This window comes from Crocodylus siamensis, chromosome 1 (assembly GCF_052110815.1).
Source record: "Crocodylus siamensis isolate JL-2025a chromosome 1, ASM5211081v1, whole genome shotgun sequence".
NCBI classification, from domain to species: domain Eukaryota; kingdom Metazoa; phylum Chordata; order Crocodylia; family Crocodylidae; genus Crocodylus; species Crocodylus siamensis.
This window is the reverse complement of record NC_143395.1, coordinates 381422809-381438273: the sequence shown is the minus strand read 5'-3', so window position 1 is coordinate 381438273 and position 15465 is coordinate 381422809. Positions and strand designations below refer to the sequence as shown.

General features: G+C 48.3%; 2 protein-coding genes across 3 annotated transcripts in view; one reads left to right on the top strand and one right to left on the bottom strand.

Moving 5' to 3' along the window:
* The window catches only part of GPR12 (G protein-coupled receptor 12), a 44606-nt gene extending 44346 nt beyond the window's left edge, over positions 1–260 (bottom strand). For both annotated transcript variants that reach the window (XR_016439267.1, XM_090028435.1), the window contains exon 1: positions 115–260. The gene's annotated coding sequence lies outside the window, so the exon portion shown is untranslated. The remainder of the gene's footprint in view (positions 1–114) is intronic.
* Positions 261–6592: 6332 nt separating this feature from the next.
* On the top strand, positions 6593–9471 carry LOC149875146 (uncharacterized). Its single transcript, XM_090031745.1, has one exon. The coding sequence runs from the start codon at positions 8155–8157 to the stop codon at positions 9466–9468; it is 1314 nt and encodes a 437-aa protein (XP_089887871.1). The 5' UTR covers positions 6593–8154; the 3' UTR covers positions 9469–9471.
* Positions 9472–15465: the final 5994 nt, after the last annotated feature.

Genomic DNA, 15465 nt, shown 5'->3' with positions numbered 1-15465 from the left:
AAAGCCGAAGGAAACGGGACCAACATTAAATCACAGTGCAATGGAGTGGCATGCAATGCAAGTCAATAACCCCTGGGACTGAAATGGTAGCGGGAGGGAGGGGACCCCCCTCACCTCAGGCCGTGGGTGCCGCTCCCCGGGGCGGGGCGGGGGCTGCGCGGCGGTCACCTTGGCTGCTCCTCGGACGGCGGCGGCAGATCCCCGGGTCCCTCCTAGGCGGCTGCGGCGGCGGCGGCGGCGGCAGCAGCAGGGGGGGGGCCGGCTGCCGCCCGCCGCCGCCGCGCGCTCATGCTGCGGGCCGGGGGGGGGGGGGCGGCCGCGCGGGCTCTGCGGCAGGTGGAGCCGTTGCTGCCGGCCCGAGGCCGCCCCGCCTGCTGCTACTGCTGCTGTTGCCGCCAGGGGGGAGGGGCGCAGGCGCCTGCTTCGCAACCACGTGGGCTGGGGAGGGCGGGCGGAGGTACCTGCTGCTCCTGCTGCCGCTCCTCCCTGGCGCGCAGGCGCAATGGGGCGCACGGCGGAGCGCGCCAGGACCGCCTGCACGCGAGAGTCGCGGTCCTGGGGCCGGCGTCTCCTGTCGCAGCTCGAGGACTCCCAGGGGCATGAACACTCCACACCCCCAGAGGCCGCTGTTGGTGGCGCCGTCGGCGGCGGGAGTGTGGCAGTGGCGAGTGGTGAGCTGCCAGAGGCGGCCACGGCGCTGTTGGCGGTGGGGAGGGGTGGCGAGCGCCGACCGGCGGTCAGCGACCACCCCGCAGATGCTGCCGGCAGCAGTCGGGCCGCCCGCAGTTGCCACCGGTGGTTTTGGCAGCGAGACAGGTGGCAAGCGGCGACCACCTGCAGGTGCCGCTGGCAGTGTCGGTGGCCCTTTTTGCAGGGGGTCCAACACCACGCTCAAGGTGTACGCGTGCACCCCCTATGTGTTGTCAGTGCCCAGGAGGATGCATACCCCCAGCTGAGAACCCCTGGAATAGGCCATCACACGGTGGCAGAGAGTGGCTGCTGGTGACTGTTGGCAGAGACTTCACTATACTGCCCTGCATCTCAGCTACCATATATATACTGCATGTGCTTTTTTCCCGACACCCACAAGCCTGACTTGGAATTCACGCTTGCCAGCAATAGCCAGTCTTTGGACATGGACTTTGCTAGAGCTTGGAAAGCTCTGAAGTAGATGGATATAGCAGTACATAGTTATCATTTCAAGAAGTTACAAAGAGATCTTCATAACAGGAGAACCACTCTGATGTAAACTGTTTTAAACAACAAAGTCGTATAATGCAGTAAAATAACATATTATAAACTTTTTCTGTGTACATGTGCCAAGTATTATAATAATGATTCTGTCACTTTGAGGATATTGTCAATATACACGTTGCTGTGCTGTCTTAATGGTTTCTCTATACTTCCTGCAGTTGTTCTTTATATGATGACATTTTCATCATCCCAGATGCAGTAAATACACACTGATTAAGTACGCCTCTCTCTAAATATATGGATAGATTGTTTTTTAAAATAAACATTCATCTTTCCAAATATGCTCTTTCCAGCTTGGGCTTGGTTCTTTCTTACTTCATTGCTGCCCTCCTGCAAAGTGAAAAGTGACTGGAAATTATAGATGTTTTCCTCAGTGCTTTTTAATTCCCTTTTTACTTGCCAATATTCTTCATCCTGAAAGAGAGAGATGCTTCACCTCAGTTTAAGCTTCAGTACTACTTTAGTGTCAGTGGTATGCTCAGAAAATACAAAACTGCAGTGGGGCAAACTGCCCATTATCTACTTCCCAGGATCTTCAAATCAGAATTGCCCTTGGTACCGTACAGCTGACATTCCCTTAGTGCAGCCTCATTTTTGCCAGATTTATGAAACCTTTCTTTTGACAGTGAGCCCAAACCATGAGGTCCTAACTCTTTTTTCCCAATAATCAGGCTGAAGCAACAGGTGCATAATGGCTTCAATACAAATATTTTGGTTTTATTACCACTGCCCAATCAATGCATTAATTCACTTGATAAAGAATTAAAGATATCAATATAGTCAGTACCAGTCAATGTCTTTTTTTTATGGAAAGTAAGTCTTTTCAAACTGACCTGATACCATTGTTGGGTGAGCTTACACATTTGGCTGACTAAAGTAACTATATTAATATAATGGACTTCTGTAAAACATTTAATTTGCTATGTGAATACACATTCTGATTAAAATTTTATCACTATCCATTAATTATGGATAAAGAACTGGATACATGACAGATCTAAAAAAACCCTAGTTTTCATTGGGGATTCAACAATAAATGAAGTTGTTTTGTAAGAGGAGGGGTAGTACTAGGCCTGATCTAGAAGTGAAGAAAACCACAGCTGATAACACTCATAGATGACACATGCTTTCATGAAATGGCAGTGTTGAGGACAAGTCATAGCAAGTGAGTTGGATTGTTAATAAGCTGGGTGGGTTCACACATGGTGTCTTCTAATTTAGCCACATGCAACATAGGCTGTGGAATGGGGTGGGCCACCCCCGGGCCATGGCCCCACCAACTTTTAGTACATTAATTTATATAACCTACAAATGCACAATTGTCATTCCAGTTAAAACTGTATAGCTATTTTTGTAACTGCATAGCTAGCTAAACTTATACTTCCGCTCTGTTTGTGCCTGATGTGATGTTTCTGACTGACATGTCATTACATAAATCACCTGTGCATACGTCCCAGCTAATGTCCCCAAAACACATTCAGGACATCAGGAAAAAAAAATGAAACAACCCCATTACAGACTTTTTCAAAAGCAAACAAAACAAAAGAGATGAAGATACAACACAAGCACCACTGGCATCACTACCAGAATCGACTAAGGAAAAGGCAGGCCTCTATAATGAGGTTGAGAAAACAGAACCTGTTGCGTCTACCTCCTTGGTTTGCGTTGCTGCCACTTACTGCTCCACTGAACGCTGCACGGATTTTGCCAGGCCCTGTCAAGCAGATGGCCCCACAGTGCTGGAGGGCACTAAAAAGGTACAGGGAACTGATTCATCACAGCAAACTTGGTTAGTTCAATTGAATTGGTTCGAAGACTTTAATTAGCTAACTTTGTGTGAAACACAGGGCAAACTGTTCTGCAAACAGTGCTGTTTCTGTACAGTCAAAGGCCTAAACCTGACCAAAAAAACCCAGGGTGCATTTACTGTTAGTGGTTTTCAGAATTGTTAACATGCTGTCAAATTCTTCCGAGAACATGAAAAAACATAATGTTACTGGGAAGCCACAGCCCAAATGGAAACATATATGTCACACCAGCCAAGCATTGATACTCAGCTTGTCTCGCAACTTAAGGCTCAACAAAAATGCAACCAAGAAATGCTAATTAACCAGCTAACGTCCCTTCGTTTCCTAATGGGACAAGGCCCAGCAATAGAGGGTCATGATTCTGAACGTGGCAATCTATATCAGCTCATGCAACTTCATGCTCAAGATTGTCCCGATCTTAGCCACTGGCTTTCTGAGAAATAAATACATGTCCCATGATGTAATCAATGGATTAATTCATCTCTTTGCAATGGACATCTTCTGCAGTCATGGTGAACAAACAACTCAACATGAGCTACTAAAGTTAGATGTTGGATTCATCATTTCTTCATGACTACGTGCACCCCTTCAGAAAATATAATTTAGCTAAACAGAGAGCGTACAGGGATATATACTTTTTTATTTGAGGGGGGAGGGGTGGATAGTTAAATAATACAATAATAGCTGTAGGATAGTTTTTACAATATCTAATGACTGCAGCAGGGAAAACCTAATGATTTAGTTTGCTTTCTTCAGCTGTACACTTTTCTGATAGTCTCTATCACTTGCATTTCTCTTTTCTACCTGGGGTATCACCTGGCCCTTGGTACCTGGGGTGGGTTGAAAGTTGCTTCATCAATATGCTATGGTTCCTTCTCTGGTTAGGGAATGGCTCAGCAGACAGTGTCTACTCTTTCATATGCCTGAGTGATGGTCAGCTTCTTTGATTCTTTGTGCAACTTAGCTGGATATCCCCCTTCTTCTCTCACTAAGTCTTTCTCTCTCTCTCTCTCTCTCTCTCTCTTTGTCTCTTAACTCAGAGCTTTTGATTCCTTTTCTCAGTGGAGACCTGTGATAAATCCAATCAGCTGCTACTCTTCTGAGGTTGACTCCCAGAGCATCCAGACTGGTTCTTTTTTTCTTTCCTGTTTTCTCTTCTTGACCTATACAAGTTTAAAGTTCTCTTTTCTCAAAAGGAAGTGAGAGATGAGACAGCCTCTGCCTTCAGTCTCATCATGTCTAGGAAAGTTCCTCCATGTGCCTTCTTGTCCTTGTCTTTTCCAGTTTATTTCCAATGCTGGATAGCAGTGCTTTTCAACCAGTGTGCTTACTAACTCCCTGGTGTGCTTCAAGAACTGAATGCAAATAAAATGAATCCAATTCAGTTTCTTCCTGGAGCTTTGATATGGGATGCAGAGTAAATCCAAATGAACTTAATTGAACCGGATCCACACCTCATCCCACATCAACGTCTCACAAAGGATGCAAAATGGATTCAGTTCATTTGAACTCAGCTTCTTCAAATTCACTTCTCTTCTTGTGTCAAGTTCCCAGGAAGGATCTGAATGAGCTGAATCCAATTTGAGTCCTTCCTGGGACTTGGATGCAAATCAGAATTAACTGAATGTGAGTTAGGTGAACCTGATTTGGATCTGCTCTTTATTCCACATCAAGGTCCTGGGAAGGATCCAATTGGATTCAGTTCATTCAGACTCAGCTTCTTCAAATTAACTCCTCATCATGTGCCGAGGCCCAGGGAAGAATTCGAAGGAGCTGAATCTGATTCAGATCCTTCATGGGCCCTTGGTCCAGAGTGAACCCAAAGGAGCTGGATCTGGACTTGGGCTGGGCAGGGGCGGGGAGGTGCAGCACTGTGGCATGGCTCCACCTGTGTGAACACACGGGGAAGTGCGCCTGGCACTGGTGGGAATCACCTCAGGATGGGAAAGGAGCCACCAGGCCTGGCCCCACTGAGATGCTGAGTGCTGAGATGCTGCAGTGAATGCAGAGCAGGCTGGGGCTGCCCCCCAGAGTCTGGGCAGACCTGAGGTAAGTGGGGAGGCCTTGCAGGCTCCATACAGTGCCAAGCATCCCCCAGGACCCTTACAGAGGCACCATGTTAGGCTCTGTCAGGCTAGGGGCACTGGGTGCTTGCTGCAGCCAAGCTGGAGGTGGGGACTGGATTGGGCTGTGCCAATGTTCTTGTTGGCACCAGCCCTTCACGGTCCTGGCTGGAGGGTCTTGCCCCTCTGCTTAGGATCAGACCAATGCTGCACTGGGGGCAGCAAGGGATTTTACCCCCTGCTCAGATGGGTGCAGATGTGCAGGGGGCAGGGAGTTGCTTTCCTCTGCAGTGGAGTAGGGCTTCTGCCTGGGGTCTTTCAAGCATCTATTCACCACCACCTTCACAGCAGCAGGACACTGGCTGCCATTGTGCCCCTGCTTTATGTGCCAGGGTTGATGCCTGCTGCTGTGCCAAGGGTGATGGTATAGTTTTTGGACATGGGGTTTGTTTGGGATGGTTTGGACAGGGCTGATCCTGCCACAGGCAAGACTTGGGTTAGGTCCCTGTCAGCTTCCTTGCTCTAGGAAGCTTTGATTCTGTGCCAGGCTGCTTGTCTCCTGGGCAGGTAAAACAGGGGTATCCTTGCTGAGAGGAAGGCGTGGTGCCAGTGGCTGCCTCATGCAAGGCACGGAAACATCCTGTTAACATTGGGATATAGCACTGGAAAAGACTGTTTATGCCCTGGTCTCTTTGCCCATCCCCCCATGCCAGCGATGGTACATCACATCTGAAAATCTGTACCCTAGAACAGTGTTTCCTAACTGGTGTGCGGCAGCAGAATGGTGTGCCATCGGAACTGGACAGGTGTGCAGTGGAATTTTGCTGTGTCAATGAGCTACAATAAACTTCTTCATGCTCCCACAATACAGTTGAGGTTTTTCAAAAAAATACATAAAATATAGAGGGATGTGCTAAGTTTTCAGCAGACTCAGGAAAAAAAGAAGAAAACAGGGAGATCTGATTGCAAATATTAAGTAGTATTTGTTATCCTGTCAGATAAGGCCTTGCACCTTGAAGCCTTTCCATGAAACCTGCTGAGAATAGTCCCTTAGTAGAAAGGTTGGTTATAACTTTATTCAATGACTTTGCAGGTATATCACAGTTCTGTGTTTGAAATTTTTTAACTTGCAGGTCAAGTTATTCAAAATGAGATCATGGCTCTTAAAAGATGACAGAGATTTCTGAAAAAAAAATTCTGAAAAGTTGTATGGTAAATGGAATAAAGTCTCCTCCAACAAAGGGCAAATAGTTTTATTTCTGTGCTATGTGGATGATTACATGAATGATCATTCAGAGTTCATTAGATTATACAATTTAGCTTGTGCATAGGTCAGTGTAATCATACTAGTAATGAAAGCTACATCAGTACTGTGTTTAAATCTGAGACTTAGCATTGGTTATGGACAATGCTATTTTGGTGCCATTAATATGTCAGGTTTAGTATTAACCAGAATGCAAAAGGATGAACCAGATGCTACTTATGTTCATTGCTATTGAAATATTTTGAGTTTGGCATGACCAGACCCTATTGACAATAATACTGACCTAAGGCACATTCTTGAAACAGTTTGTGAACTCAAGAATTAATTTAAATATCACTCAAATGGCATATTATACTGCATAGACTATGCAGTAGTATGTACAAGTATCTATGGCCTTTGTCAACAGGATAGACTCATCAAGCAGAAGCATTGGCTTCAGTTTCTGAGAACTACTTTGCAATACAAGCAACTTGGGAAACAGTAAAAAACTGAGAACTTGTGTTTATGGGATATTAGTTAAAATAGAAAAGTTTAACTTTCTTCTCTTTCATATTGAACTAGGTTAAGCAAGTTCTAAACATGAGAAAGAGTCTGTCTGAGACTGAATAAGGGATGTTTTCACAACAGAATGCCAATCTCTTATGAAAATGACACTTCGTTCATTTTATTCCATGTGACAAAACAAAAGCTACAACTTATTCTAGAAGCAAATACATCAGAGGTGCTTAACACTGGAGGTAGATGTAATGATCAAACTTTTTGTCATGGAAATTTTTTGAGTATGTGCTGCCAGTACAGAAGAGGTTAAACTGACATGCGCGGTTTGAAGCTGTGAGTGGAAATTTCCAAGGCTCACCCAGTCCTTGCCCCCTGGGTGACCTGCGGAGCTGTCAATCATTGTTGACCTACTTTCCCCACAGAGCATGCTCAGACTGTGTCAGCTCCTGGCTGAGAGCATGCTCAGTCAGAACCTGACATGAGGTAATCGGACTAGAAATTTCTCTGCGGAGAGCACGTTGATTGGCTACCAAATTGATATAAAAGTTCTGTGAGCCCCTCCCTCGGGGGGGAGATCGCGTGGACGAGAGACAGAGGCTGCTGCTGCAGGGACTGTTCTCTGAGTCAGGCTTCAGGGCCTATTGATCTCCTCCTTTGGCTCCGTGGCTTAGTTCTTTGTATTACTCGTTGTATTGTGGTTTTGACTACGTTCATCTGGCTTCCTGACTTACCTTTCGAACTGACTAACGGCTTACGATTTCGGATCACCCTCTGGACTTTGTTTAACCCGGTTCTGAATCATCGACCTCGGCTTCCTTCACCAACTACAACTCTGCTCACCCCTCCAGCTGACGTCTCCGCTGCTTCATCTTCTGGCTCCTGACCTCGGCTTTCTCATTCGACCACCCGATTTGTCCATTGCTGTGGACTGGCGTCACGCGGTTCATCATCACCGTGTTACAGTTAGTTTTTGTTGTTTGTGATCCCCATTTATGAGCTGTTGACCAGCCCTGGGACTAGGTCTTCGGACTGAACCTCGTGGGCCAACAGACCCCTTTGTTGTTAATTGTTTGTTTGCGTTTCAAAACTGTAACTGAAGACCTTTCTGCCTACGCCTGAAGCGTAAGTCAAATAAATTCACCTGTTTTTCTCAACCCGCTCCGAGTCCCTAACTCCAGACTGTACGCCGCTAATCCCACCTGTCCGTATCTAATTGCCACCCCGGCCCACCGTGACCTTGGGGCCCGATCCTTCGGTTTTCCCCGACATGGCGTCACGAACAGGATCAATGGGAGGCGTATTGGAGTCGGAGATTATAAGGAGTTGCCCATGGAGCAACCGAGTCCGGCAGACCATCGGTGCCAAGGACTTATGGGACCACATAGCGTTCCATCAGGCCGCACCGGCTGAAGGAACTGTGAGCGGGTACCTGTCCCTCCGGGGAGAAAGTGGGGAAGAATGGGCCGTTCGGCTCACCCCAAGTGCGCTGGGTTGCATTCTCCAGGATCCTCGGGCAGTTTACCGCCCAAGGGGAGAGACCGGGACCGTAGCCCTGGCCCGTAAGAAACCTTCGGGCATGGCAACCTCAGGCCCGGACCGAGAATTCGCCCGGTGCATAAAGTATGTGAAGGAGGGTGGTGAGGATACCCCTCCTGACGGGTTTAACTGCCCGACCCTTGCCATCGGGTCTAGGGGGCATGAGCTCTTGGTCCAGCTACGAGAGTGCCTGGAGAAGGACGGCAGAAAAATAAAATGGTCGGGACCCCGTTGGAAGAAAGGCCGTATAATAAATGTTCTTTTTCGGGAGTACGTTGTCTTACTGAGGGAGCTAACTAACACTAGGGCCCAGCTCATGGCAGCAACCAGAGCTGTGACACAAAAATTGGCCGAGCGGCCATTACAAGATGGCGCCGACCAAACTGTCAGCGCGCCAAAACCAATGCTGACGTCACGACGCCCAGCTCCACCCATCCCAAGCCCGCCTTCTGGAAAAACCCTGTCTATGGTTCCGCCCACCGAGAGCCGGCCTCCCGCAACAGCGCCACCTGCTGTACGCAAGCCACCGCCCCCGTACGTCAGCCAGCGCCACCAGGAGGACGTACGCGAGAATTACACCCAAACAGATAACGAAGACTGCAACAAAGTAATTAAGTACAGCACAGGAACGGAAACAACTGAAACAACAAGCGAAGATAAGACTAACAACGTAACCATAAGGAGATCAAGAGTGAGCACAAATATAGGAACCGACATGAATGATGTAACAACAAGAAGCTTAACGATTAAGACAAGTACCATTGGAACAAACACAAGCAACGGATTAATAGAAATGACTAAACCAGTAACCAAGATGAATTATACAAACGAAACTATAAGTGCTGATGAAACTGAGAACGAATTCATAAGAGTAACACGAAATAAACCAAGCCAACAACACAACAATTACACCGAAGAATTAGTATCTGCTTTTCCCATTGCAGTCCAAAAATGGGTAACTGATCCTCAGGGTCAGACAAGACAGACCATCACGACACGAACCAGAACGCGCTCTAAGATGAATGAATTGAAGAAACCGGCATAAGAAACGATGAAACACCGATTGCCTGGTTGGGACGTCTAGTAGCAGAAGCAGGGAGCGAGACCATCAACCAAGACGAAGCTCTGCAGCTCGTGCGCAATTCAGCTTGGAGCCGAGCTAAAGTAGTGGACCCGGTGCCAGTGCTGGCCAATTATTATTGGCCAATACCCATTCCAGCTCTGGTTACTGAGGCACTTCAGAGGAAGATCCACACCTGGCACGAGGGACATGCGGGTCGTGCGAGTGCTACCTCACTGGTGTATACAGTGATTGGAGCCTCATACGCCATGTGGAACCCAGCCCACCAAGCTCTAAATCTGACACCTGCTCAGGTGCAGGGGGCATGGCCTCACAGATATGTATTATCATCCGGAGACGTACCCTGTCTGCAAGAAGCGGTTGATGCAGCCACGGAAATATACGGAGGAAGTCAAAGTATAACAGCAAGACTCTTGCTAAGTACATCGGTAAACGGACCCGTAATCCATACCCTGGGTCAACTCGATCAGCTGAGAGGGGCGATGGAGAGATCGAAGACCCACAAGAGTGTACATTCTGTGGAGGAAAGGGAATTGGAATCAAAATGTGCCTACTCAGTGGAAAACCCTGTCAACCACTCAAGAGGGGGTGACAGAAGGGAATATCCCCGAAAGCAACCCCGAGTTTCACCCACAACTCTGAAAAAGTATTATACCCGAACCTCTTCACCTCCACAGCAAAGAGCCCGAGAAAGTTATTCACCGCCGCAGAGAACCCCTCTAGAAAGAGCCATGTTTGGGTTCCTTCTAGACAAGTCGGGCCTAAGTAAAGAACAACTGAGAGCCCTAAGAGATGAGGGACAGCGGGTTCTTGCCAGAGCTCTAGGGTTTATTGAGAAGACCAAGCCAAAAAAACAAGTGATCGCCATCGGCGTAAGTACGGCGATCGATGGCTTGACTGACCCAGCAAGGCGACAAACGGACTCAGCAATCGAAGTAACACAAAGCGAACATAAGCGAAACGAACCTAAACAGAACTCAAACGAGGAAACGATTAACGAATTGAAACGAAGCGAACTTAAACGTGATGAAGCAAAACTAAGCGGACAGACCGAACTGAAACGGCGTAACCCAGAACGAAACAAACCAAAGCGTAACGAATCTACACGAAGCGAAACTCAACGAACCGAATCCAAACGACGAAATGAAAAAAACGAAGTAAAACGAAGAACACAAACCGAACTTGAAGAAACCGTGATAACCGAACCAAAACGTACCAAAACGAAACAAAGTCTGAAGCATAACAAAACCACACAAAACGAATCGAAACAAAACCAAGAAAACCCAAGCGTATCGAACATGAAACTTACCGTAATGGAAACTATTTTGACTGAAGGAGTACAAGAAGCCGAAGAGTATCCAAATACTTACCTAATAGAACTTGAAGACAGCGGGAAGAAAGTGTTGGCCCATCACAATTGGCTAACCAGAAGGGCAGTCACTAATAGCGCAGATTAGGCCCGTAGTATTGAGTGTATATAGTTCCTCTTGAAAGAACCTGTTCTGCCGATTTGTTTGTTATTGTTTCAGATTCGTGACCATTTGCGACCCGCATATTTCATCGGAGATGAGATCACCAGACACCATCAGAGCTGACGGACACCATGGCGACCAGACCCAAGGATTTTGGACTAATTATTGTATATTGTATATATTTCAGATTTGTCATTGTAAAATTGTCAGCCTATGTATATACTACCGTTCCCACGCATGAAAAATTCGGGAACGATGGTTCCTTGGGGGAGGAGGTATAATTCGGCCTTCTAGCTTCTGTGCTGACAGCAAGGGGGCATGTCATGGAAATTTTTTGAGTATGTGCTGCCAGTACAGAAGAGGTTAAACTGACATGCACGGTTTGAAGCTGTGAGTGGAAATTTCCAAGGCTCACCCAGTCCTTGCCCCCTGGGTGACCTGCGGAGCTGTCAATCATTGTTGACCTACTTTCCCCACAGACGCATGCTCAGACTGTGTCAGCTCCTGGCTGAGAGCATGCTCAGTCAGAACCTGACATGAGGTAATTGGACTAGAAATTTCTCTGCGGAGAGCACGTTGATTGGCTACCAAATTGATATAAAAGTTCTGTGAGCCCCTCCCTCGGGGGGGAGATCGCGTGGACGAGAGACAGAGGCTGCTGCTGCAGGGACTGTTCTCTGAGTCAGGCTTCAGGGCCTATTGATCTCCTCCTTTGGCTCCGTGGCTTAGTTCTTTGTATTACTCGTTGTATTGTGGTTTTGACTACGTTCATCTGGCTTCCTGACTTACCTTTCGAACTGACTAACGGCTTACGATTTCGGATCACCCTCTGGACTTTGTTTAACCCGGTTCTGAATCATCGACCTCGGCTTCCTTCACCAACTACGACTCTGCTCACCCCTCCAACTGACGTCTCCGCTGCTTCATCTTCTGGCTCCTGACCTCGGCTTTCTCATTCGACCACCCGATTTGTCCATTGCTGTGGACTGGCGTCACGCGGGTCATCATCACCGTGTTACAGTTAGTTTTTGTTGTTTGTGATCCCCATTTATGAGCTGTTGACCAGCCCTGGGACTAGGTCTTCGGACTGAACCTCGTGGGCCAACAGACCCCTTTGTTGTTAATTGTTTGTTTGCGTTTCAAAACTGTAACTGAAGACCTTTCTGCCTACGCCTGAAGCGTAAGTCAAATAAATTCACCTGTTTTTCTCAACCCGCTCCGAGTCCCTAACTCCAGACTGTACGCCGCTAATCCCACCTGTCCGTATCTAATTGCCACCCCGGCCCACCGTGACCTTGGGGCCCGATCCTTCGGTTTTCCCCGACACTTTTATGGACGAGAAGCATTCCCAATAACATGCAAACAGGGACAGTACATCTAGCTATTCAAATTCGCAAGATAATTTTTTAAAATATATTTTACCTCCAGTTGATTGATTTTACATTGTACAGCAATTTGAAGCAGGGCTTGGACAAAGACTATGCAATGATTCAAAATCTCAAAACTCTTACAACAAGTCCTGACATAACAGAAATAAAAGGGTGGTATGTTTCAGGTGTTTGGCTCTGATTTTTACCCTTATCAATGCTTTATCCATGCAACCCTACCGCCAATTTTCAGAAAGTTCATTTGAGACAGTTCCAAAACATCTCAGTTTGCTGAGTGCAACTGAATGTCAGCTGCTTTCCAAAGTGATGATGGTGACAAAAATAATTTTGGTAGTATTGGCAACCAGTGCTGGAGATGACAGCAGTTCTAGTATAGAAGCCTGCATGTTACCAAGTTTTCTATAGGGACCATGGCAAACAGCAGTTTAAATGAAGAATTTAAAGGAGAAACTATGAGACAACATTATATAATAGCAAAGTTTCGAGCAGCAGCATGTTTATGTCACTTCACTAAAAGTGGAGATATTTATTCATGTAGCAGAAGCACTTATTAATAGTTTCATAGTTTCTAGGGTCGGAAGGGACCTGAGCAGCTCATCTAGTCCGACCCCCTGCCATGGCAGGAAAGAGTACTGGGGTCAAATGACCCCAGCAAGATGTTCATCTAACCTCCTCTTAAAAATCCTCAGGGTAGGAGCCTGCACCACTTCTCTTGGAAGCTGGTTCCAGACCCTAGCCGCCCTGACCGTGAAGTAGAGCCTCCTGATATCTAACCTAAACCTACCCTCTGCCAGCTTGTGACCGTTATTCCTGGTCACTCCTGGCGGTACTCGGGGGAACAGTGCCTGCTGATCCCCCCTGACTAGTTTATAACAGGCCACAAGATCCCCCCTCAGCCTTCTCTTTTGGAGGCTGAACAGGTTCAGGTCCCGTAGCCTCTCCTCATAGGGCCTGCCCTGTTGTCCCCTGATCATACGAGTGGCCCTCCTGTGGACCCTCTCCATGCTGTCGACATCCCTCTTGAAGTGTGGCGCCCAGTACTGGATGCAGTACTCCAACTGTGGCCTGACCAGTGCCGCATAGAGGGGGAGGATCACCTCTTTGGACCTGCTCGAGATGCATCTGTGGATGCAAGACAAGGTGCAGTTGGCCTTCCTGACTGCCTCCCCACACTGCCGGCCCATGTTCATCTTGGCGTCAATGATGACCCCAAGATCCTTTTCCACCTCCGTGCTGACAAGAGGGGAGTTCCCTAACCTGTAGGTATGGTGCCGGTTGTTCCTCCCGAGGTGTATCACCTTGCACTTGTCTGTGTTGAATCCCATCCTATTCACATCTGCTCACCCTTGTAACCTGTCTAGGTCTGATTGTAGCCTGTTGCATCCTTCTGGTGTGCCCACGTCCCCCCACATCTTAGTGTCATCAGCAAATTTGAACAGGGTGCTTTTTACCCCTCGTCCAAATCACTGATGAAGATGTTGAACAGTGCGGGCCCGAGGACCGAGCCCTGCGGAACCCCACTGCCCACGTCCTTCCAGGTTGAGAAGGACCCATCCACTACCACCCTCTGGGTGTGGCCCTCCAGCCAGTTGGCGACCCATTTCACTGTGTGGGTGTCTACGCCACAGCCCCCCAGTTTCTTAATGAGAACGGGGTGTCAAAAGCCTTCTGGAAGTCCAGGAAGACTATGTCCACTGCTACCCCTGCATCTAATGATCTGGTGATCTGATCGTAAAAGGCCACCAGGTCGGTCTGACACGACCTGCCACTGATGAACCTGTGTTGGTTGCCCCTAAGCATGAAATCCCCTGCTGGCCCCTCCTGGATGTGTGCCAGCATAATTTTCTCAAACAGCTTGCCTAGGATCGAGGTAAGACTAACCAGCCTATAGTTTCCTGGGTCCTCCTTCCTGCCTTTTTTGAAGATGGGAACCACGTTGGCCCTCTTCCAGTCCTCTGGTACCTCTCCAGAGCACCACAAGTGCTCATAAAGCCATGCCAGGGGACTTGCAATGACCATGGCCAGTTCCTTTAGAACTCTAGGTTGGAGATCATCCGGACCGGCTGACTTGAATATGTCCAGTCCCTCCAGAAGCTCCCTAACTAAATCCTCACTAACCCGTGGCCCAGGTGTGCCTCCCCAAGGGCATGAGGGGGGCCCAGCAGGGAGGTGGCTGTTCTGGTCCCTATTTAGGAAGACGGAAGCAAAGAAATCGTTAAACATGTTAGCTTTGCCGTCTGGTGTGACGACCAAATTTCCCAACACGTCCTGCAAGGGCCCCGCATTACCCGGGACCTTTTTTTTAATCCCCTATGTATTTAAAAAAGGACTTCTTATTGTCCTTAATCTGGGAAGCTAGCCCCAGTTCCATCTCTGCCTTGGCCCTCCTAACTACCCCCCTACATCCCCGAGCAACTACAGAATAGTTCTCCCTGGTGATGACCCCTTCTTTCCATTGGGTGTAAGCCTCCTTTTTAGCAAGGAGACATTCCTGGATGTTTTTGGTGAGCCATGGAGGCTTGTGTGCTCTCCTACTCCCTTTGATCCTCGTTGGGATTATCTTCCTTTGGGCTTGGAGGATCGTCTCCTTAAGGAGCGACCACTCTCCTTGGACACCTGGCTCCCCTCCCCTCTGGGACCTCAGCGCTTCTCCAACTACCCTCCTTAGCTCATTGAAGTTTGCCGCCCTAAAATCTAGGGCCGCTGCCTTGCTGCAGGCCTTTGCCACCTTGCGCTGGATGGTGAATTCCAGCAGGCGATGATCACTGTCGCCCAGGTGGTCGAGCACCCGCAGCCCCCTCACCAGGTCATCACTCGTGGCCAGCACTAGGTCCAACAAGGCATCTCCCCTGGTGGGGCTGTGCACCTCCTGGGTTATATGGAGGTCCTGCACTCTGGCCAAGAACCTACGTGAGCGTTCAGACCTGGCTGACTGCTCTTCCCAGCAGATGTCCGGGAAGTTCAGGCCCCCCATGACTACCACATCCTTAGCCTTCACTACCTCTGCGAGCTGACCCAAGAATTCCTGGTCAAGCTCCTCTCCCTGGTTGGGAGGTCTGTAGTAGACTCCCACCGTTAAGTCCCTTTCCCCTCAACTGCCT